The sequence below is a fragment of the Pygoscelis adeliae genome, unplaced genomic scaffold (assembly GCF_000699105.1).
Source record: "Pygoscelis adeliae isolate BGI_AS28 unplaced genomic scaffold, ASM69910v1 Scaffold178, whole genome shotgun sequence".
Taxonomy (NCBI): Eukaryota; Metazoa; Chordata; class Aves; order Sphenisciformes; family Spheniscidae; genus Pygoscelis; species Pygoscelis adeliae.
The window spans coordinates 3,391,143-3,413,003 of record NW_008825323.1 but is presented as its reverse complement, the minus strand read 5'-3'; the positions used below and the strand labels follow the sequence as shown (position 1 = coordinate 3,413,003).

The 21,861-nt window shown below is 38.6% G+C and overlaps 1 protein-coding gene across 1 annotated transcript in view; it reads left to right on the top strand.

The window, feature by feature from the left end:
* Positions 1 to 21,861, top strand: part of MCTP1 (multiple C2 domains, transmembrane 1) — a 176,461-nt gene that overhangs the window by 31,605 nt on the left and 122,995 nt on the right. The window contains exons 5-6 of the mRNA XM_009330317.1: positions 14,189 to 14,359; positions 15,891 to 16,021. Of these exons, the coding sequence (XP_009328592.1) occupies positions 14,189 to 14,359; positions 15,891 to 16,021 (302 nt within the window). The remainder of the gene's footprint in view (positions 1 to 14,188; positions 14,360 to 15,890; positions 16,022 to 21,861) is intronic.

Sequence of the window (21,861 nt, the reverse complement as noted above, 5' to 3'; positions counted from 1 at the left end):
TGTAATAGAAAACAAATCACTTTTACCTTTTTCCTGTGTGTCTCTCCAAAGAAATAGAGAAAATGTGAATAGTTTCTCAGCACTTTTCTGGCTACTCTTAGCTAATGCTGCCATGCTGCTTTCGAGTTTCAAGCCTTCTTATTATTTGCATAATTAAAAATAGCATTAAAATTTCTAAAAGTCTTGAGCTGGTTTGGTAGATCTGGGGGTTTTTTGAGACATTGTCATGTAAAGGTGTTAAAATGAGAAAAATGAAATAGCTATATGGGCTGATTTCACTTATTTTGTAAAGCTATTTACTTTTCTAGCATATTGATGCACAAATTTAAATAGAAGTTTATCAATAAACAGTGTTGTATATAGTGCTTGCTGACGAATATTTGCACTTTTTTTTTAACCTTTAAAAAAAAAGAGCAGGGTTTAAAATTTTTGGGTTATGTATGGGGTTTTCACACAGTTTGCTTCTGTGATACAGGACAGTACTCAGTCTCTGTTGCCTTTTTGAAATCTGTGAAGCAAAGATGCTTGGTGAAGTGATGTGTAGTATTTTGATTCTCGTGTGGTTCATCTAACTTTTGCTGAAATATCTAAGATGCTCAAACTTCTGAAGAGTAAATGAAGAGCTGTGAGGATGCTGAAGGACACAGCTGTTTTGCATCATGCAAGTAATGCATGAACTCCTGATGTGCTGACTGTGTTGGATGGCAGTTTGTAAAACTAGTTTATTACTAACTTTCCCATACTTCAGATTTCAAATTGACACAACTGTGAGCTTCAATAATCCTGAATGAATGGCACAACATGATAGCTCAGAATTCTTCAGAGCTGTTCAAATGAATTATTTATCCATCTTCTTCTTTGTTACGTTCATTAGGTAACATTTCAGTAGTTGCCATGTTTGCAAAGGGGCATATAGAAAGATTTGGCAAAGAGCGAATGTATGAATTTAAATATTGCATTTTTTTACATTTATTTCAGCTGAAGTAATATTTTTACCTAGAGATGTAATGCACGTATAACATCTTACATGCACTGTTGTGTGTGTGATTTATATACAGAAGTATCTCAGTTAAACCACAGGAGCTCATTTGCCTTGTGGGGCCATTCCAGAGCTCCAAATCTTTGGTCTGCTGTCAGGAAAACAAATTTAAAAATCTTTTATTTACAAAGAATTCCTTCCAAAAAATTGCTGTTCTCTGGAGTGCAGGATGATCAATATTAAATAAGATGTCACTTGCAGATACAAAAATATTTCTAGAAATAGGTGCTTAATGCTATTAAAGATGCTTGGTGAAGCCCTAACTGAGAAAAGTGCCCTAACTGAGATCCTCCTTCTTCAGGAAGTGTTTGTCTTACACTCCTGAGAGCTGAGAAGAAACCAGAATATTAAATTTTTTTAGAGATATCATTATAAAATTTCCTAAACCTACTTTTTTAGCTCTCTAGAATCTTTAAAATGGCACTTCTAGTAAATGAATTTGATTTTACAGATTATGACAGTATGTTTTACTTTTTAAAATTTATGTACTTGAAGCCTACCTTTTCTGTAACATACGTACCTTGAAGTTAAGATGTAGCGGTGCAGACCACTATGGCATTGCTTGTGTTCATGAACTGCATTGCTTGCACATAGTTCCTTGGGCCTGTGTAGTAGCTGTGAAAAGAAGAGTAACTGGTCTTCTCTATTACAGTATTACGATATTCATGTACTTGCAAACAATTACTTTGGCCAAATTCTGAGTCTCTACTTCAAATACTGCTCCCCCTATTCACCCTAAAGATGAAGTTAAGGTCTCATGAAAAACCCAGGTCAATGCAGCTGTGCATTTTATCTATTTTGTCTGTAAATCAGTGCTTTCTAACGCACTATTGTTGTAAACATTTGTTAGTGGAGTTGCAAAAATGCAACACCGCTTTTGCTTGTTGTTAGTTTTTTCCTTCTGTTACTGTTGTTTGTTTTTTGTTTGTTTTGTTTTGTTTTTTTACTTTTCCCTATCATGTTTGCTTTATTCCAGACATAATCTTGATCAAAATTCATGGGAGCTAGATCACGCCCTGCACTGTCTAGGTCAGAGGGAATACTCATCTTTCACTGAATCTAGCAAAAATGAAATTCAAACAATTTTGAAGTCAGAGCACTTACATGTTCTGTGAAAAGGGAAGTCAAACTTCCTGTCTTCAGTGAAAGGTGACTCCTGGTGGGCTATTTAAAAAAAAAACAAAGCTGTTTATTTAAAAAGAAACTTCTGCTGGGAAGTTGTGTTCAGTGCCGAATTGATTGTTTTATTTCATCCACCACAAGCCTGATGTTGCATTAAAGCAAAATGGTGGCCAGTGATTGATCAGGTGGGCTGTTTGCTGCATGGTCTAGGAGAGGAAGCAGCTCCATTTCTACCACTGCGTCTGTACTAAGATTCATTACACCTCAAGTAAAGGTGGAAGTGGATTACTCAATGTTTCATGCATTTCTTTGTATCCAGGTGTTTGCCCAATAACCTCAACGTGCCCGTGCCTCAGTTCCTGTGGTTTGGAGTTCAGTTTGTTGGATATTCCGTGGGTTAGCAGACAAGTGCTACAGGAGAAAGGCAGTGCTTGTAGGATCTGAATAATCAGTCATTCCTTTAAACCAAATACAGGATTTTTTAGCTTTGTTTTTCTTTTTAAAAAGCTATGGGAAAAATTTTGACCTGTGCAAAATGGCTTTCCTCTCCGTGTATGGATCTGACTTGTTCTGCTTCGGTGGCTCTCCACGTCCACTGCAGTTTCCTCTTAGGGCAGATTTTCCTTTTTGCATTAGTTCTTCTGCTGAACATGCAGACTTTCCTGATGGCTCTCCTTCTTTGGGCTGAAGGAAACAAACTTCCTGCTCCTCTCTTGCTTTCTAAACTGTCTTGATACTGGGTCTAATTTGGTAAAATAGTTGTTGCTGTCTAGGTATAAAAGGAGCACAGAAAAGCCCAAGCTTGCGAGAGGTAATTTATTACTAATAGTCAACCCACTTCTGACAGTGAGATGAATAGTGCTAATTGCTGAAGCCATTTCCATTACAGAATCCTTGAGGTGCAAGCTGTCTGTGTGATGAGAAATAAAGCGTTGCGATTTCCAGCACGAGCCAGCGCAGACAGATTGTGAAGAGTTGTTTTCTCCTTTTTCCTCTGGTTATGAAAACAAGAAAAAAATCGACTGTGACTTCTTATTTACTAATTCTCCGCAACACAGAGGCTTAATCAATAGCTGAGGAAAGGGTATGGGAAGGGAGCCTATTAAAATGTTGGCAGCATAACATTGAGTTAGAAATGCACATATTGCTCTCTTTCTCCTTGTGAGTGCAGTGCTGTCAAAAATAATAGTAAAAAAAGCTTAAAATTTTCTTAACCATTATTAAGCCTAAAGCTGATGACAGAGGAACGAAGAGACTGTTTAAATGCACTATTTTTTCTCATGTAAAAAATGATGTTCTCTTTAATGAAGTACTTCCTCCTCGTGCTTCTCTTAGCTTCTAATGATGAAATTTCATTACTTTTGCTGTGCCTTTACTAGCAACATTTTTAAAAGATAAAATCTTACTGCTTCTAGCACTTTTAATGTGAAGTGGTGTTTAACTTTAAAATCAAAACCGTAAGTAGTAAACTTGGGGTCAGTGAAGCTGTGACTGTAATTCAGCACTGATTTATATGTATATATAACATACATATAGACATATGTATTTTCCAGCCAAAATCAAAACTTTGCCTTGATTATAGCTGGAAATGGGAAGAGCCTGCATGCTTCTTTTTTTTAAAAAAGAAAAAAGTGCTTTTGTTGCAAAATGTCAGGCATTTTACGGTCATTGCCTCCTTCTAGTAAGGGTTGTCTTTGCAGATGGTGCTCCCCCAGAAGAGTTAATGTTACACTTTTTAGATAAACACAGCTTATATTTTTTTTTTAGAGTTGTCAAGTAATTGTACCTGCATTTACTGTTTGCAGGTATTGACAATTGTTTGCATTAACTTAAGCAGAAGCTTTTCTTTGGACGCTCTCTCTCAAAGAGCATTTCATTTTATTTGGAGCAGGCAGACTCTTCTGTGAAGAATCTGAAGATACCAGTAAACATTTTATGAAAAATCACCTGTTCCCTCTGTTGCTGTACAATTTGCTGTGTGATTACAGGAGGTTAATTCAGAAAAGGGTAAGGGATAGTGGATTCAGGTGGTGCTATTTGCTTACAGGGTCATGCACACAGAGCTTGCTTTGAAAGGTTTAACCTTGCTGTGCTGGGTGGGAGAGATGGAGGCAAAAACGTATGAGACAAGGAACTTGGGAAGATAACAGGAAAGTCTGTGGAAGACAAGGCTGATGGCAAGGCAGGTATTGTTGGTGGACAGACCGAACCTCACTTCCCAGGATTTCAGGTGTCCGGGATATTCAGAAATCTACCTGTGTGCAGGGTAGGTGTGAAAAAGACAGAAAATAGGAATAACAGCCTGAAAAGTTGTCTTCCTATCCTAAAGTGGGAACAATGACAGCTAAACTGTGTTTGACAGGTGTTTGTTTAATCTGTCCTTAAAAATCTGCAGTGATGGATATTCTACAACCTCCCCAGAGAGTTGGTTCCGGTGCTTAACTATCACTTCCATTAAAGGCTGTTTTTTTCCCTAGTGTCTAACAGTATCTCCCATGAGCAAATTAAGCTCATCTCTTCCCACAACACAGATGGATATGTTTTATCACAGTGTTTTGGGCACAGTTTATATACACATTTTAGACAGGGTCTGAAAAAAATGATCCTTTGAAATATATATGTGTGTGTATATACATGCTTAATTCAGAGGAAAGTTTTGGGGTGCTCGAATACTAACGATTAGGAGCGTGTAAAAGGAAACAGAACAGTGGTATTTGGAATGAAGTTTTACTGTGAGCAGAAAATAGGTCAGAATGAATAATGAGAGGATGGGAGGAATTAACAAGTCTGGTGGGTTGACCCCAGCCAGCACAAAGCCTTGATGCCGTGCGAGCGCTGATCAGCAATAGCCAAAACGTTGCTGTGTTACCGACAGCGGTTTAGCCACAAATGCAAAGCACAGCACCGTACGGGCTGTTGTGAGGAAAATGACCTCCATCCCAGCCAGACCCAGTACGAGGTCAGGTGAAGCTATGTGGTCAGGCTGGTTTGCTAACAACCGTGGCTGGATGTTCACTCACAGATAGTGAGGAAGCCTCTTTGTAAGGACAGGGACTGCACCAGCGATTGCAGATACTTTACAGTCTCCCCACTTCTGGGGAGACAATGTGGATTTACTGGCCATTCCCAGAGAAAAGAGAAGTGACAGATAAATGTATTTTGCTTTCATCTGAGAAACTTCGTAAGCTTCATTGTGTTTGTAGTCCTGTAGGACAACAAAATACACAGTCTAAGATGAGAGCGCTGAGGTCTGATACCAGCTGAGAAGCTCTGGTAGTTTATGTAGGGCACATAGAGTGTGCTACACAAGTAAGCAAAATACCCATTTTTACTCAGTAATTCAGAGGAAGGTGCAGCACCTGAGTCTTCTCTTCCTAAGCTTTCAGGATGGAAGACATTTGGAAATTAAGGTTGGTTTGTTCAATTGTCAACATACCTTCTCCTTCTGCTTGCTTACTTTATAAGACAGGAATATGGGAGTGACCAAGCTCTGTCTTGGTATTAATTTAGGTCTTTCAAACTGAAGATGAGAAGGTGTTGGTGTAATTTTTGCCTCATTGGCAACAGTTGTCCTTCCTGGTTGAGAACTTGGGTGGGAATCCTGGTATGTCCTGCATTCACTAGACAGTGTACTGATGAGTTGTCCTATAGATACTCATAGGGAGGATGGGTAACCAAAAGCCATAATACTGGCTGACCAGGTTGTTTATATTCCTTGGTTTTGTTCAAAGTTCTTATGAAATTGGCATGTTCTCACATAGAGGTTTGATTTTCTCTGAACAGCACTTCCTCATGGTAAGTTGTTTATCCTGAAAATTTTTTATTGGCTCGGCTAGAGGGTAAGTGAGGTGCTATCCCATATAAATAGTTTATTTCAACAAATCCTACACTCATGGAGATCTAATTAGTATACTCACTGCCTCTATTCACAATTTGTATATGAAGAAATAAGATTAACTCATGTTTTCCTGTGTAACCATAATTATCTAAGCAAAGGTATTTTAATAAATATGGTACCTGTTAGCCAAAGCATACTGAGAGAGAGCTCTGTCAGAAATGTTGTTCATTTCACTGAAAATTATTTTCATCTGACTAAGGGTCTACTCATGCCCTTTTCACCTCTGTGGGAGAATTGCCATTAAATTGAGTTCAAACATGATCAGACCCCACGTTAAACTTGCTACATTAATGGCACATTAAGAAAATGCCAGAAAAGCTTTAATTTAAGGACAAACAGAGGAACAAGTGGTTTGGAATCTTTAGCCAAACATAGTAGGGGAAAAGGTATTTAATAATTATCTGCTATGCCCTATCAAGTTACAGTATTCCAGTAAAATCTGGAGGAAAAGATAAGATGTCACCTTCTCTTCTTTTATACCTTCTCTTCTGTTTCGTATTATCAATGATAAGTTTAGAACTGGGAATACTAGAATGCACTAAAATGTAATACTCTTAATTTATACTAATCATATGTGATGAGCTGTTTCTGTGTGACATTGATCAATTGGAACCAAAGGTCCATTCTTGCCAGAAATGAAGGTAAATTACTCTGGGTCGCAACGCATTATGTATAAACTAAGAGTAAATTTACATTATCATCCCAAAGTCATAACAGAGAAGCTACTTCTGATTAATTACAATTGGTGATAAAAGAGTGTATTTACTGCCTAAAGCAAGTGAATTACAGTGATTTTTAACTTGCATTTAGATAACCATTTTTGCTTTAATTCAGCTTTAGAAATTTTTGCATATACTTTTAAAAGGAAAAATACAATTTATGAACTTTTTAAACAAAAATGAATTGCAAAATGTATGGCTTTCAGCTCCTAACTGCTGACTGTTTTTAAAATTTATTTTAGAAGCTTTTCTAAAAATATGTGTTCCAGTTGCGCAAACTAAAGTGCCAAAAGCAATGGCCTTATTAATTGGCGCTGTTCTGTGCAACTCTAAATACTTAGTTTATGTGACTCCTGATTTGCCTTTTACTAATATCAAAAGCCTTATGAAGCATTTTTTGCTGTTTTAAAATTGAAACAAATGCTTTTCCACTGGAATAAGATGCCTTTTGAGTAGAGAATAAGATTGGAAATAGCAAATCATAGTCTAAGGATTGCAAAGACAAGCAGAAGCATAGAGTTGTATGATATTTCTTAATTGAAGGAATTTGCAATCAGTTCAATCTTTCAACCAGAATCTTTCAACCAAAACTCTGTGGAATTCCAGAATAGAAGATAGAATTATTGGGTTTCGCTTTTTAAGAATGTTGTAAGACTGAGAAATATTTGCTTTTGTAAGCCCTGGGGTTCTAGATGTCAGTTTATCAGCTGTAAATGGTGCTTGATGGAAAGCTACTAAATAATGGAATAGAAGTTAAAAGTGTCAGAATAGATACACCTGTCTGTTAGACATCTGGTTATAAAAATTATGCAAATATTTAGTGAGGCTTATATTTGCATTACTTGTATGTGAGTGGTAACAGCTGATGTGGTTAACAATCAAAACAGCAGAGTAGCATTTCGGTGTGGGTTTTCTGGGTTCATGCCCACAATTACAAAAGCACAGGGAGTTTCCATCAAGTCTTGGTGGCCACTGTCCTTCTGTGTGTCAAATTCACGTCAGTGTTAGGACCATGGTGACACAAGTCCTAGTCATCCTGGGCATTAACAGCATCATAGAATCATAGAATCATTAAGGTTGGAAAAGACCTCCAAGATCATCGAGTCCGACCGTCAACCCAACACCACCATGCCCACTGAACCTAAGCGCCTCATCTACGTGTCTTTTAAATACTTCCAGGGATGGGGACTCAACCACTTCCCTGGGCAGCCTGTTCCAATGTTTAACCACTCTTTCAGGAAAGAAATTTTTTCTCAGCTCCAGTCTAAACCTCCCCTGGCGCAACTTGAGGCCATTTCTTCTCATCCTATCGCTTGTTACTTGGGAGAAGAAACCGACCCCCACCTCGCTACAACCTCCTTTCAGGTAGTTGTAGAGTGCAATGAGGTCTCCCCTCAGCCTCCTTTTCTCCAGGCTAAACAACCCCAGTTCCCTCAGCCGCTCCTCATCAGACTTGTGCTCTAGGCCCTTCACCAGCCTCGTTGCCCTTCTCTGGACACGCTCCAGCACCTCAACGTCCTTCTTGTAGTGAGGGGCCCAAAACTGAGCACAGTATTGGAGGTGCAGCCTCACCAGGGCCGAGTACAGGGGCACGATCACTTCCCTACTCCTGCTGGCCACACGATTTCTGATACAGGCCAGGATGCCGTTGGCCTTCTTGGCCGCCTGGGCACACTGCCGGCTCATGTTCAGCCGGCTGTCGACCAGCACCCCCAGGTCCTTTTCCGCCAGGCAGCTTTCCAGCCACTCTTCCCCAAGCCTGTAGCGCTGCATGGGGTAAATCATCATCAGGAGACCCGTTGGCTTTCACATATTGCAACCAGAGTTTCCAAAAGGGGTTGCTGGGAGGAAGACAAGGGTGAAGGTCAGGGTTGTACTGACACAAGCTCTGACAGCTCTTGCCGGCACACTGTTGTCTTGTATAAATATTTCAGCTCTTTTCCAGAAAATGCAAGTCATAGTGAGTGCTTGATAGAGTCACAGCCTTCATCATATTACACCTGAGCTGGCTGCAGCAAGTGCACTTAAGTAGGATGCACAATTGTTGGATTTAGCAAACCACAAAAATGTGTGAAATGCTGCAAAAGTATCAGCTCTTATTACAAATATTGTAGTGTCACCAGAAGATTGCTACTACAGTGAGAATATTGAGTTGTTAGAGCAAACATCCTAAACCAGATTTAACATAGAACAGGGTATGTTACACGTAGAAAACACACAGGGTACAGGGCAGTGTGAATTTCTCGACTGCAGAAATTCAGGTTAGCTTTACGTAGAATTAAAATATCCTAAAATGTAAAATATAGTTGATAATAAGGTAAATGTTCTTTCGTATTACAGTAATTATCAGTAGTACTCCATTTATAAAACAAACAAAACATTAAAAAGGAATCATCATGATCCCATTGAAGGCATTTTTGTAGCTCAGTGTCTACATGTTGATGACTTCTGCAAAATGTTATGCTTTGTGTAGTTTCTAATAGGGGAAAAGCATTGTGAATGCATATGAGAGTCCCTTGTATAGCCCTTTTTGTATATGACTGTTCCTTGATTTTTTCATTGTGTGGACAAGGTATGTAGAAGTAGCAGCTGTATCTATTGACATTCTCAATCTTTATTTTAAATCTTTTATCCAAGCTATGCAAGCATCCTAGAAATTTGGGGAGAAGAATTCTGTTTACTTGAGTTTGCATCAGTCATTTAAAATGCTGGCTTTGATTCACTCTGCTGTATTTGTACATCTGCGCTCTGTTCAGCAGTGAAGAAGAGTATCATTCTTTCCTACATTCTTCCATTATTTTCTTGATTGGTATTTTATTTAAAGCTTCCAAACCAAAGTAATTCTTTGGGTAGAGATGCCTTTGCAGGACCCATGGCTGAATTATCTATTTGCTTTTAAAACTTTAAAAAAAACCCCAGCCTTGTGGTAGGCACACTGTTTTGCTTCCGTCTATTGTTGAATTATTCTTGGACAATAGATTTTGTGTTCAAAGATGCAGAGGAGGAGTGTGTTCTAGTGGTGTGTGTAACAAGGAGGAGATATAGTAAAAGCAGAGTCTGTTTGCACGGGCACAAGCGCATGCAGGTGTGAGAGGTGGTGCTTTGCAGGGCATGAGCACTGATCAATGAAAAGGTGAGGTCAGGCTGGGGGAGGACAGATTGTGGGGTTTCTCCAACTCATTATGGGCTAGAGTTTCAGAGGTCATGTAGATACCCAAAGATAAATACTTAGGGATTTTCAAAAGTACTTACTAAGGCTTCTCTTCTTTTGACGAAAGTAACAATAAGTTGTGACGATTAATACACTCGTCAAGAACATGGTCTCGATGAACCTGGGAACAACACCCAGATTCTGGCTAAGCCTACTTGGTTTGCCGCCCCGTGATGTTAACCAGTAACATGTGACCGTATGCAGAATATTCAGCCATGCTGTAAGATCATCCCTCAGCTCTGCCATTGTATTTGGCTAACTATATTAATCATATCTAATAGAGGATACAGTTCTGTTTCTGTGTCCAACGATTTTCTGCTGTTGGCATCCCTAGCCCTTCTGCTACCCCACATTTAGACATAATAGGTGGAACACAAATAAAAGCTAATTTTATCATGTAAGAAAATATTGGGTTTGCTTACTGTTTATAGTAGAAGCATTAAAGCGGTATATGGATGTGAAAAGATAGAAGGTTTTCTCTCGCAGGCAGCTTTGACGTGAAAGATTCCTTTTCAGAAGTCTAATTTTAATTTCCTATTGGGAAAAGAGAGAGAGAAAGCTTCACAGTATGCAGACTGCAACTTCTTTTTTTCTTTTTTTTTCCTTTTTTTTTGGTTTAGAACATGGCAGGTGGGAGTCTCCATGCCTGCTTATAAATGCACAAGAATATGAATAATAATCCCATGTTAATGATGGTTGGTTGTGGCCTGAGGTCTTGACCTTGCTTCTTTCCAAATTGTGGTGTTATATAGACAGTATGGCCAGTTTCAGATGGAATATTATGAAATATATAACTTTCCACCTATTCCCAGAGAAATTAAAAGCTGTGCAGTTTTGTCATGTTTTTGTCTGTGGCAGAAGAGTGAAGCCAGAATGCAAAATGCATTACCTGCTTTCTGAGGGAAATAAGTTATCTAAGAATTAGTCTCGAGAAATATTCCATCCTAGGAGAAACTTGGAAAGATCCATGCTCATTTCTTGGTTTTACTCTCACAGTTTCCCTTCTGACTTTGTAGCTAACTCACTGTGGGCTTGCTTACAGAAGGTTGCTTCGATACCTAAAGATGTATCCAGAAATGACGTACCTGTCTCACACTGTGAAATTAACTTCGTAAGGGGAGAACTCTAAAATGTGAAATCAGTCTTATTTTCCCATTTTTTCATCTATTAGCTTTTTCTCAAATTGGACTTGAAATCTAAACATTTGTGTTTGTTTATTTTACTTCCTACAAGAAAGACGACATGAAATTAGAGATTATGTCAGTATCTGTACTTTCTGAGGATAAGGATGACTTTGGCTGGAAGGAAAGCGTGTTTTAGGTGTTTGTTCAGATGCTGTTCAATGTCACTTGGAAACAAGAAAATACCAGTTGGAAGTTATTCTTGCTGGAGAAGACCACATAGCCCGTGCCTTTCATGTCCAGGAAACCTCAGTAGCTTTAGCTCCAGCTAGCTGTACCCTGACTCTTTCAGTATGTCTCCCTTTTGCTGTTCCATGGATCTGCACGTTACCGATAAAGACAACGGAGAAAAGAGCACCGCCGTCGTCCAAATTCCCTACCTTGAGGAAGAAAGAGCCACAACCAGCCCACACCACTTTACTTTTAGCAGCCGGCTGCTTTTCTTCCAGAGGATTGAGATGTGGACTCTGCAGCTTCGCCATCGGTCAGCGTGCCACTGGGCTCTGCCAGGCACGTCGCGAGTTGCAGACTGAGAGATCTGGCTCTGACACAAAAAGGGCTTTCCCCAGCAAAACGTTCCTGTTCTCAGGGTTTCTGCATGACTCTTGTAAACTCTTGTCTGACCCGTCTGCCAATTCACACTCTGTGCGTGGTCGTTCAGATCTCGCCTTGCCACCTCATATGTAAATTACCTCTATTGATGAAACTGCCTACTGGTCATAAAAAATCATCATGTTTTATATGGTGGAAGCTGCTCTAATGCAGCAAATTATTTTAAGAGCCGTGGAAAACATGGAATTTAGATCAAGTATACTCTCTAACAGAGTCAGTGTCTCATTTGTGATTAGTCAAGTAGGGAGCGATGCAGTTCTGCTTAAGCTTTACTTTAAGAGAGTTGTAAATGCAAACTCAGTCTTACTTTCCATGATAATATCCTAGAAATCATTTGGATTCCCACTCAACTCTTAAAAAAAAAAAACCCAACAAGTGTGTATTCTTTGCCAAAAGTAAGTCTCAACTAACCACTGCTTCTAACCCAGTACAAAATACCTTCCTAAATGTGCCTTGTCTCCTCTTCTTTCTGTATCTCTCATCACATTATGTTCAGGGCAGAGTCACTTTTGGTTATTTACTATTCAGTCTTTCTTTTGATCTAGACTTTCTAAGAAACTGGACCAAGAAAAAAAAAAATCTACCACTTCTTCACAAGAGAAGTCTTTGGCAGTGTTGACTGTATATCCCCAATGAAGGGGTATTTGTGCTGAGAAAAAAATTATGAAGTTTAAGAATGTTCCCATGTTGTTACTGAACTCTCTTCTGGTAACTGAGGTTCCCACTTGTGCCCTAATTTTTGTAGAGTTTCTGCTTGCTGGTGTCCCGCTGCTGCTTCATATCACAGGTTAAGTTAAAGTTTATTCCACTTCTCAGCTGAAGTCCGCAGTTCCTTGTTTGCCTTTAGAGAAATAGTAAGTTTGTGAGAAGTTTCTCTGCAGTCAAATCATTCACTTCAGGAAGAGAAATCTTTAACAAATGTAGTGAAATATTTTGGGAGTAACCATACTGCTTGGAATGAATAGCCATTAGAAAATATAAATACATGCCAATATGATGTCTGAAATACTGCTGAAAGCATGTTATTCAGATTTGTTCCAACCCCAGTGGCCCCAGTCCTCGTGTGTAACACCTCTCTCTGGAGTCTGGTGAGTGCAGATTATAATCCAACGATTATACTCCAGTGTACTTCCTATAATCTTCTCTGGGTAAATAAAGTAAAATTCCTGCCCTGGGCACTTGTATAGCTGTAACCATCCACCTGTGTTTACCCTCTGAAAGACTCAAACCAAATTCACACTGAGAACCTCTAACAGAGATACTGGAGGTGTGCGGGTGATGAAGCCAACCCTGCAACCCTCCATGTATGGAGGGTTGGTGAGCCCATAAAGCCTTTGTTGCTCAAACTACATTGCACAATAAAGAAAATGCATATATTTGATATACGTACAGCTGAGTATCCATGCAGACTTGCTTTTTTGATTCCTAGAAAGAATAATTTGTGAGTTTAAGTATTGTTTAGGTATCTAGTGTTCTGCTTTTAGTTAAGGTAACCTTGAACGAATACAATTTTAGAATAAAAGGGAAAGCCTTTGGCAACCTTGCTGCTCAGATGCGCCTGAGACTTGGTAGGTTTGCCTACCAATTTGAGTACCTTGTACCCCCTAGAACTCAGGGCAAGCTGGAGCTGATCTTAAGTTACTCAAATTTATAACCCCCCACTCTCCTGCCCCCAGTGGAGTTCAGTGATGAATGCTGTGGCCATCTGGTTTGTGTGGGTGCATGTCTATTTTCTTTTAACCCCCAAAGTCAGCGGCTGAGGGTTCACGGTCGACAAATTTCCGCACAGTTCTGGTCAGAGACTCTGCAACATCTCATTTTGAAACTCTTGAACTAATATGTTGGTATTTAATTCAGTTTTCCTTGCTGTTTCTGAGAATACCACATCATTTTAGAGGCTGAGATAGTTGTCATGTGTGCAGGGGTTTATTGACTTCTTTTTCCTTGGTCCGTGCTTCTCACGGTGGGCTTATTTTATTTTAAAGGAAGTTTCATTTTCTTGCTGTTTTTTATGTTTATTTTAGTGTTTGTTCGAGTTCATTCAATCATATGCTACTAATAGAAGAGAATTTATAACATTTATATGTAATGTTGTTAGTTCTATCAGCAGAGGGAGAAGTGAAGCAGGAAAAAACACTTCTTTTTTTTGTTCTGAACATTTCCTTAAGTAGCATTTGTTCTGCTTGCTTCTGCAAAAGCAGCATTATATTACCTGTGTATTTGTCACTGTTTTGTTTCTCTCCAGGTAATTCTTTGTAATATTGTTTACATATGTACTGTCAAATAACCTCAAAATGGCTTAAGATGGTTGTTTTACATTCATAGTTTTGTAAAATTGTACATTAAAATGCAGGGGAAATTTTTGGAATTGTTTTAACTAATTCTATGTTTTTTATTTCCCTAAAGTTTCAGACCCAGAGCTTACGTCTCTCTGACCTGCACAGAAAATCTCAGCTATGGAGAGGGATAGTCAGTGTTACCTTAATAGAAGGTCGTGAACTCAAGGCGATGGATGCAAATGGACTAAGTGATCCTTACGTGAAGTTCCGGTTGGGGCATCAGAAGTATAAGAGCAAGGTAATTTTAGCTGTGACCTAAAATGTGCATTGGCTGTGTTTGAAAATTTTTGTTCCTGTTTGGGGTTTTTCAGCTTGCATGACTATTTAAATAGCAACGGAGATTTACTGTTGTATTAATTAGCTGTCGGAGCACCTGGAGTTTTGTTTGGATGTTTCTTTTTATTTCATTACAAACAAAAATAATACTAGATGGGGAAAAATGTGGCACTGAAAAATGTGGTGTGGCAGGGAGGCACAGCTGGTTTTCCATACAGACCGTGTTGGCTTTTATTTCCTCTTACGGGTCATTCACGGCAGGGGAGAGATGCGGAGTGATTCTGACATGTAGATGCCACCTTTGTGCCTTTCTGGCTTGATGCCGGTAGCCTCTTGCATCCTTTGTATGGTCTTATCCTTGAACCATGTCATGCTTATATTCTCACTTCCCTCATTGTGTCCTTACAGCAAGTTTCATTGAAGTTTTGTATATGTATGAGCTTAACAGGTAGAAGGGATTAATTGGGGAGAAAGTGGAGACTTGCTTGGCTTTCTTGCTATTATTTTTTCATTTCCCTGATCCCTGTTGGTTTGAAAATTGCTGTTTATGGAAGATGCTGGGACCACCAACGACACACATGACCTTCCTCTCTCAATGGCCATGACAGCCCATGTGGTTTTCACAGCCAGACGAAGGGCAAAGTGAGGAGGAGGCCAGGAGCCTTTAGGTGCCACATTTTCAGATCCCTGAGCCCACCTTAGGGCCTCTTAATCTGAAGTTAGAATAAATCAAATTTCATGCTTTTGTGACTTAAAAATTTTCATGGCATTTCTGCATTTTAATCCTCTCTGATTTTTCCAATTTTTCAAGCCAGTGGAACTGGTGGATGTAGAAAGTAGCAATTGCTCCATAGGGAAGGTACTAGGCAGTTTCCATTCTTGCTCAAGTACACGTACTGAAGTCCATTGAAGTTACTTCTTTTGTCAGAAGTAACTGGACTGAAATTGATTAAGAAAGCTGCTTTCATCTGTGTTGCAAAGGAAAGGAAGTAAAATACAGTTTTGAAAATAAAAAGTAGTATTCCTTAAAAAGTAAACTGTCGTATCATCTTTCTCCCAGTATTAGCGCAGCTGGGGAAAGAAGACATGATAGAATTGTTTCTGTTTAAATACTTACAGTCACCATCTACTTGTCATTGCAGGTGCTTTGTTTTCCTTTAGGCTCAGACACATAACTTTGCAGGTAACCGCCACTCAGGAGAGGGCATAATTATTCTACAGAAAAATGGATCCATTCCCAGGGTAAATCCTTTGTTCAGGAGGCTTTTGAAGGTGGCAGGTTGCAGGATTTTGGAGGTTGCTGTTGTGTCAGAGGCATGAGAGAACTGGCCAGTAGTCTTCTCCAATTACTGTTTTTTAATTCTCACTGCTTAAAATACTTATGCTGCAAATAGAAGATCACTTCCTGAACAGACTCTAAAGATCAAATTTTCAAGTCAAGGAAGTGTATGCCTGCAGAATGCAGTATGACTTTCTTTTTGCTCTCCTTTCAGATTGTGCCAAAAACTTTGAATCCTCAGTGGAGGGAGCAGTTTGACTTTCATCTCTATGAAGAACGAGGTGGAATTATTGATATTACCGTGTGGGACAAAGATGCTGGCAAAAAAGATGATTTTATTGGCAGGTTTGTGCAATTACAGCCTTCTTGTTCCCTGGGGATGAGAGGAGATGATTAAAATGAGCCTTGCCATTGAAACTATTTCTTATGACTGTTTGTTCTTGCTTTTTTTTTTTTACAGGTAGGGGAGGATTTTTTACAAAGTGTCAGTACAGTTCGCTGCATTGATGTAATTCTTTACTTTGATGGTGTAAAATAATTTTTATTGACCAGTAGGTGGCACCTTTTACCAATTGATAGACTTAGGTTTTCCAAAATAAAAATCCCACATTTAGAGCGATAATCAAGATGCAGGAAGTTCCATACGGCAACGTCCAGCCTGGAGGAGAAATAACTCTCCTGACTCGTAATAGGCGCATAAGACCAAAATTATGTCCTTATTTTTGGTAAATGTTTGGTAAATGCAATGAGAGTCTTGAGGGACTACACACAGCTTTTGGGGCAAAGAAATAAGATCATTCACCTAATTCGTTTTCAGGAAAAGTGAATCTTTGGGATCTGTCTTAGAGTTCAAGAAACGGTATAAATTTGTGTGGTTATGCTTCTTTTTACCGCGTAGGAAGAAGAAAGATGCTAATGTTTTTTAGCAATGGCATTAACTGTTAGCTAATAGGGGAAAAAACTGTCTTGTGCTGTACAAAGTCGGTGCTATTTTGAAAGCTCAAGTATTTGTTTACATCGTACTTCAATTGATAGCCATACATTCATAATAATAGTAATTATTATTATTATTCCTATATATTTGGATTGTTTGTTAGAATATTGGTTGTAGGTGCTTTCACTAGGACATTGATACCATTAACTAGTAGATTTACTTTTTTTGGTGGTTGAAATCAGGAATGGAAAGCCCACAGACTGAGCCATGTACTTTTGATGTCAACATGGTTGTGTTTCTACTAACCTTTTCCACCCTCTCGTTCCATTGAGGGTAATGGCTTTCTTTATCAAATCAGATCAGTTGGATAATATTCTGTATTTATTGCCTACCATATATTGTGGGAACTCAGAATACATACACAGTCTGTGGCAAGCAAACAGCTTTAATACCAGACAAAACCACTTTTCAAAAGCGTACACAGTAGGATTTTATTTTAGATGATGAAACCCTATGCATGGGGTGATATCTTTATATTTGAAGTTTACATTTTATGTTTTCTCTTGCTTGATTTCAGTCGGTGCGTATGGTAACAATAACTATTTTTCTGAAGTAACAATCATTTAGTCCTATGTCAATTCGTGACACACCTTGAGAAATTATTCCTATTTTCTGCTTAACGTTAACCTTCTTATCCAAAAGATGGTGAGATGCAGAGTTTTCACGTGTGATTTTTCAGAACACTGTCATGAAAGCAGCACTTTACGTTGTTACTGTTACCAGTAATTATAAAGTCTTTCTAAGAGCATTGCATAAAATAAAAGACACCATTTTTGCTCCATGGCACTTGAAACCTAAGTAAGAATGTGATAGAGAAATTAGACAAGGAAAATTTGTAACTTCAGACACATGAACTGCTTAGGTAGCTTTTCAGATACCTAAAAAAGTTGTACGTCTTAAGTGTGCATCTGTTTCTTCTTAGTAACTGCATGCTATTATGCAAGTAACAAATGATTTCCACATTTTATTTAGGACAAAAAAATTTGGTAGGATGAGAAATCTTCTCTCTAAGAAGAATGCTTGAAGTCTTTAGCGTTTTTCAGTGGGAGAACCTTGTTTTGTTTTGTTTTCTATCATTTTCCTAAATAGATGTCATTCTTGTATATACCAAAAAAGATGTTCCTTTGACAGAGCTAATCTGTAGTGCTTCTGCAGTAAATAACTGATTTTAAGAAAATCAGTGGTATTTTTCCCAAAATCTTGCTGCTCTTGTTTTTTGTGACCTCTCTGCTGTTGGTGTATGTATAATCCTTCTTCAGTTTGTCCTTTCAGACGCTCTCATTTCACCTTCTATTCATACCTTATCTCTGGATAATGCAACCTGCAAACAAATCCCTCTCCGTGAAGGTTTCCATGAAAAACTTTGTCGTTTGTCAAGCTCAATCTGAATACAAAAATAGGTCTTAATATTCCCCCTCCCTGATACTCTTTTGCAGTCACTGTGGATAAAAATCACTAACACCTGACAGCTCCACTTTACATCCACCTCTCTTCCCCAGTTTCTCCTTTTGAGGCTGCCTCTAAAAGCTGTAAATACTTTGGTACAGACACTATGGATTTGCTCTGTATGTGTGTGTGTGTGTTATGGTACAGGTATATTAATTTTGTAAAGCACGACCGAGTCGTGCTCCATGACTAAGGCTCTGTGGCTCTCAAGGCACATGTAATAAATTGAGTGTTTTGATTCAGGTTCCAGGAAAATGATAATGAGGCTGTGGGAGGGAAACAAAAGACTTCCTGGTAGTATTCTAGCGTTGCTCTATGATGGAGAGTAATCCCTTTCATCTTATTGTGATCTTCCCACCTTCTTGAGTAATGCTCAAGCAGCAGCTTGAGCATTATTATATAGGAATATTTTTATTAAATGTAAATGAAAACAATTATTTTTTGAAGATGTGCTCCCTGGCTGAAGTATGGTTAGGGAGAAGCCATGCTTGGTTGAAGAGATCCTTCTCACTGAGGGAAACAGCAGACCAAATTGAGAAAACAGAAGAAACAGTTTGTTTAAGGAGCAGTTCCCACCCCTCATCCAGAGTGTTGGGGTTTTTTTTGTGTCTTCCATATTCATCTGCTTGCAGAGCACACGTAAAGGTCAGCAGAATTTCCCGTGCAAAATAGGGGTTATCGAGCTGCTTTGCCAGGGGATCTCTTTGAAGAGTACCTTGGTTCATGGTTTCCAAAAACTGGTGCGCGGTTTCCAAACTGAGCTGGTTGTGGGAAAGGTCCCTCCTGGAAAACAGCATGGGAAGCCCCCTTGGGTTGAAGTATTCTTTCTGTGCTGAACTCTGTAACTTGCAAATTTTATTCCAAAACAGAATGTTGTAACTTCTCCTGGAATGATACTCTGTCTCAGCTACACTTCAGTGAAATAAAAGAAGTTGGAAATCAGGAACATAGAGTTCTGTGGGCCCTTCGTGTATCGTCATACTCGTTAGGCTGCAGCATGTTAAGGGCCAGGATGAAGTAGGGAATGCGGCAAGGTGGCCATGGCATGCCTGCTCAGACTGTGAGGGCTTGGGTTTGCGATCCTTTTTTGAGGGCAGGAAGATGAAGGAAAGATGTTCAAGAAGATTCTTGAACAAGAGATTCTGGCTTTGGGGCAGCATGACAGGAGGAGGATGGAATAGAAGGGGTGGCTTGTAAGAGAGAGGAAGGTATTAAGAGGGTGACAGCATGGCATCCTAATTCAGAGAAGAAGAAAGATATGTCTGTTTAGTGTAAAGCTTTGGTTTCTTCTTGGTACCCAGGCACGTTCAGCATGGTGGTTCCTGAAATCAGAGGCTGACTGATTGATTTTCGTTCTTAACTTTGAACGTTATGTGTTTTTAAAATTTAATTGAGTTTCAATTGTGTGCATTCTCCATAACGGTTTAAAGGATGTAGCACCCTGTGAACCTCCATCTTAGAATACCCTAAAAAACCGAAATCCTAGAACCATTTCAACGTTTCTTTTGGGATTTCAAAAACCTGGAAAAAGACCTCATACAAAAGCTTTGAGGAGAATATATTTCCAGTCATATGCTGATTTGTATGAGGAAGCACTGGGCTTTACCAGAACTGAGTTCTGGCCATGCGGGAGACTAAATGCTGGCATTCTTCTGAATATCATTTAAAAAAAAAAAAATTCCAGGACCAAAGACGTGAGGTCTAGAAGTTCTTTTTTTGGAAAGCACCAGCAGCTAAAGCCATAGGGGCAGCCGCCTTGCATTCAAATAAGCATGTGGACTTGCCTGAGCAGTATTAGTCATTGCTTCATCTGATAAGTAGAAATACATGTGTATATTGTTCAGTTTGAGTATATTTAATATTCACATGTTTTTGCTATGAGTAAATAATTTCTCTACCGTATTGAGTCAATATACTCCTGTGATTAAAAACATATACTGCAGTAAGTTTATGTAGGTAATACTAAGTTCAAAATGAAGGTGAAAATATTTTAATCTTCATGTAATTATTTAACTTTCTTATCATCTGCGTTTTTGAAGGCGATCCTGACTGTCACCTTTACGATAATCAGCTAATAAATCCTCATGATTGTTACACCTTTATGCATAGCAGTAATCTGAACAAATTGGCTGCTGACAGCTGCAATAAATTGCCAAGAATGAGTGCTGTCAGAGAACAAGTTGTTTCTGTGAACATACAGGATAAGTAAATCCCATGTCATGCAGTTTTATTCAGCTGAAGTTATTTGCAATCCAGTACAGCAGGATTTATAGTGTTATTTATTGGTATGAAAAATGCGTGTTTATCTTTAAAATGACATTGACTTTTACTCATATTTTGTGTCAGGAAATTACTGTTGACTTCATCTATATCTATTTTCGTCAGTATTTATAGATGCTACTATCTTTTTCCCATCTGATGCAAATTAAGAACAAAAGACCTTGTGTATAGTATATTCATTAAAGCTATGTGTTAATTTTTTTCTGTAGAAAACTGAAACATCCCAAAATCTCTCTGAATATTGTCATGAAAATTCAGATCAATGTTCTGTGTGTGTGTGTGTGTATGGATACACACCATATAATGGATGTTATGAAATACACAAATTAAAATATTGAAAGTTAAATATTTAGGTTTTCAACACCTAATCTGCTATGTCTTGTCTGTTTAGGTTTTTTAATAGTAATGAAGCCGTAGAGGTTTTTTTGGGTGCACATAAATATAAGCAGGATGCGACCTATGCCACTGCATTATTAATCTGAAAGCACAGGGATACACTACTCAAAGTTCTAAACTGAAGTGGGGTTTTTATATAATATACTTGTGTCTTTTTCAGTTTTTTTCCCACTGAAATTTATGTAATTTCATTATGGGAGACTGAATGCTACCAGAGAGAAGAGTGGTGCTGTAAAGCTGTGTATGGGTACTCCAACATGCATATAAAGTTGAGTGAAGGACACTAAATATGCTCCTGCTAACGTTTTTTCCCAGATTTTTTCTAGAGGAGATGTGGAGAGTGTGATTTATATTAAAATACTGGCAATTTTCTTTTTTAAATATTGTTGCCCAAGAAAGAGGTTTTGAATAGTAGGTGTGAAAGTCTGTGTTAATGTTGAAATTGATGAATCTTGACGTTTTCTCAATTCTGCAAAACTCTGCAGAGACAAAATGGGTTCCTCTGGAATTGCAAATAGTACTTTATTACTCTGGTCTTTCAAATATTTTTTTCACATGGTGGTTTGAAAATTTCTGCATGTTGAAGTAACTTTGGAAGGATATATTATTTTCAAAGTTCAAACATAATGGTCAATATGTTATTGTAATTTGAGTTTTGAACTGTGTGCGCCTGTGAATTACACAGCAATTCTGTGCAAACACAGACAAGCACACAACCAACAGCCTGTGTGTATAATAGTTTGTTGATTATACATGATGACTGAAGTTAAATTATTGCAGATGCATTTCTGTATGTAAAATGAAGGTTTTGCCTGAAGCATTAAAATCTAAAAATGCTACTAGCAGGCCTGCCCTTGACAAATCCTGAGATGTGCTGAGCCGTCTCCATTTCTGATTGTTGTCAGAGGGAGTTAGATGTAAATACTGCGTCTCAAATTTTGGCCTTCAGGTATTCCGCACCTTATTTATTACTATCTCTGCCCATTTTAGTTTCTTCTGTTAATGCAGAGGCACTGCTGTTCTGCTAGAAAGCCAAAAAAGGTTCAGTTTTGGCTCACAAATCTTCAGT